The sequence below is a fragment of the Monoraphidium neglectum genome (genome assembly GCF_000611645.1).
Source record: "Monoraphidium neglectum strain SAG 48.87 unplaced genomic scaffold scaffold06010, whole genome shotgun sequence".
Taxonomy (NCBI): Eukaryota; Viridiplantae; Chlorophyta; class Chlorophyceae; order Sphaeropleales; family Selenastraceae; genus Monoraphidium; species Monoraphidium neglectum.
This window is the reverse complement of record NW_014007623.1, coordinates 1-2,601: the sequence shown is the minus strand read 5'-3', so window position 1 is coordinate 2,601 and position 2,601 is coordinate 1. Positions and strand designations below refer to the sequence as shown.

The 2,601-nt window shown below is 70.2% G+C and overlaps 1 protein-coding gene across 1 annotated transcript; it reads left to right on the top strand.

The window, feature by feature from the left end:
• Positions 1–104: 104 nt before the first annotated feature.
• MNEG_16125 (hypothetical protein) lies at positions 105–1,756 on the top strand (the record flags this gene model as incomplete). Its single annotated transcript, XM_014035404.1, has 5 exons — positions 105–138; positions 206–396; positions 531–740; positions 941–1,350; positions 1,654–1,756. Coding segments are annotated over 5 exons (948 nt in total), but the record flags the coding sequence as incomplete, so codon positions are not given.
• Between the last annotated feature and the right edge of the window lie 845 nt (positions 1,757–2,601).

Genomic DNA, 2,601 nt, shown 5'->3' with positions numbered 1-2,601 from the left:
GGGTGGGATGGGATGGAGGGCTGGTGGGGCGAGGGTGCAGACTTTTTGGGGGGCGGGGAGTGGAGTTGCCTTCGCCATGCAACTTCGCCGCTCTGTTGGCGGTCATGCCGCCCAGCGGCAGCTTGGGCGCGTCCCCTGGTTACCCAGTCGCTGAGCGCCGAGCGTAGGGCTCCCACCCTGTGTCGGCGCCCCTGACGCCCCGCAGGCAGCACCGCCAGCACAGTGGAGGCCATCGGGGCCAACGGCCTGGAGCGGCTGCTGCGCGTGTACGACGCCCTGGCGGACCCTGAGCGCCTGAAGGAGGCCAGCCTGCACGTCAACGGCAACTTTGGGGTGCAGCGGCTGCTGGAGGCGGCCGCCAAGCTGCGCGCGGCGCTGCACGGCCACGCGGCGCAGGTGGGGGCGGCGCGCGTTGGGGGGGGACCTCGCTTGCGGCTGCGCAGCGTCGCGCCCTGCATCCAGCCGCAGCACGGCGCCCCCTGAGTCGAGCATCCGCAATTCACGCTCTCGCATCTCGCTCACCCCCGCAGCTCAAGGCGGCGGCGCTGCAGATGGCCCAGTTCCGCAAGAACCACGGCAACCGCGACCCCCTATCCGCGCTGCTGCGCGCGATGCTGCCGCACATGCTGGAGTACTGCACGCACGACAAGGGCGTGTACGTGGTGCAGTGCGCGGCGCACCACTGCGCCAACAGCGAGCTGCTGGTGCTGGCGCAGGCCATCTTCCCCATGGGGATACCGGTGCGCGGGGGCACGCGACGTAGACGTGACGTCACCTCTGTGTCTGCCGCATCGCCCCTGCCCCGAGGCCCCAGATATGACCTGCTAGCCCTCAGGAACAAACCACCAACTGAGCGACCATCTAACCACCCAACCACCCCACCACGTGTCAAACTCCCCGCGCCAACACCCCCGGCTCCCACACCCCCCCCAATTGCCAGGTCAGCAAGGACGCCAAGGGCATCTTTGTGCTGCTGGGCCTGTTTGAGATCATGGAGCAGCGCATCTGGTCGGACCCCCACGTCTGCGAGCTGCTGCTCGCGGAGACAGACAAGCTCTGCGGCCTGTTCGTCTCCAACACGCGGCAGCTGCAGTTCACGGCGATGCACGGGCTCTCCGGCAGGATGCTGATGCGCGCCGCCGCGCTCGCGCTGCCGCGGTGGCAGGCGGTGCGGATGACCAGCCGCATCGCGAGCCTGGCCGGGCAGATGATGGCGGTGGGCGACGCGCGCGGCGGCTGCCAGACGCTGCAGGAGCTGCTGCTGCTGTACGGCCACAACGAGGAGACGACGCTGCTGCTGCGCGACGCCGCGTGCATGGTGGCGTACCAGCTGTCGGGGGCCATCGGAAAGTGAGCGGGCGGCCGGCATGGGCGGGCGGCGGGACCCTGGGAAAAGAACACAAGGCGGGGGCTGTGGTGGGGGTTGAGGCTGCGGAGGGCTCGAGGGGCGCTGCTCTCATGGCGGCAGGCGGGCGCTTGCAGCAGCGCATCCCTGCCTTGGGCCCACACCCTGTAGGCCGAGCAAGCCATCAGATGCAACCCGTCCATGCTGCGGCTCAAGCACCCCTACTCCCCTGCTTCAAACATCAGTCGGCCCCACCCCCCCTTGCTCTGTACCTTGGCCCCTCGACGGCCCGGCTCCCCGGCTACCAGGTGCGCCCTGTCAGACAACCCCGAGCACCGCGACCTCGTGCGGCTGCTGATCCAGCGCATGGCGCACGAGCAGGAGGTCGCGTGGCTGGACGCCATCATACAGGTGGGCCTGGCTTTGGGGGTGGCAGGGCCTGCCTTGTAGGGGGCACACGGCCTGCCTTCTAGGGGAGACGTGGCCCGGCTTTTGGGGGGGACAGGGCGGGGCATGCGTTGCAGGGGCAAACGGGTTGGGGGCAAGCTGCGACCTGGCGCGCATCTGAAGCGGTTGCCTAGAGCCAGGTTCGGCAACGATCAATATGGTAGAGTGTAGCAGGGAGCCCTGCCTTGCCGAGGGGATGGAGCCGCAAGCGTGCTCATATCGCATGCCGCCGGCACCAAACGCTTAGTTCAGCCCCCGAGCGCGCCTCGGGGGCGCCGACACGCCCCCCCGAGGCTCCTGTGGAATACCACAACTCCCAAGACCCCTGCAACGTCCCCCCAATGCACGCATGCACGCACTCACGCACGTGCACGTACGCACTCACGCTCGCGCACCTCAGGAGCTCGTCGGCGTGTGCGACGCGCTGGTGCAGCGCCCCGCGTCCCAGGAGCTGCTGGAGCTCGCCCTCACGCAGGACGTCCTGCGCATAGACCTGGACGGCGTGGCCGACCACCTGTCGGACGTGAAGAGCGTTCTGGGCAAGGCGGGGGTGCAGCCGATCGTCGGCCGCATCATGGCGGCGCTGCAGGACGGCGGCGAGGCGCCGAAGCCGAGGTACTTTGCGCCGTCGGTGATCCAGCCGGAGCTGCGGTACTGGGTCGAGACAAGGGGGCACCCGCTGCCGCTGCCGCCGCCGCCGCCGCCGGCGGGGGCCGAGAGGCGCGCGAGCGGCGCGTCGCAGGCCTCGTCTGGCAGGGCGCCGGGCTCGGCGGCGGCGGAGGCCTCGGCGGCGGCGGCGGCGCAGGCGG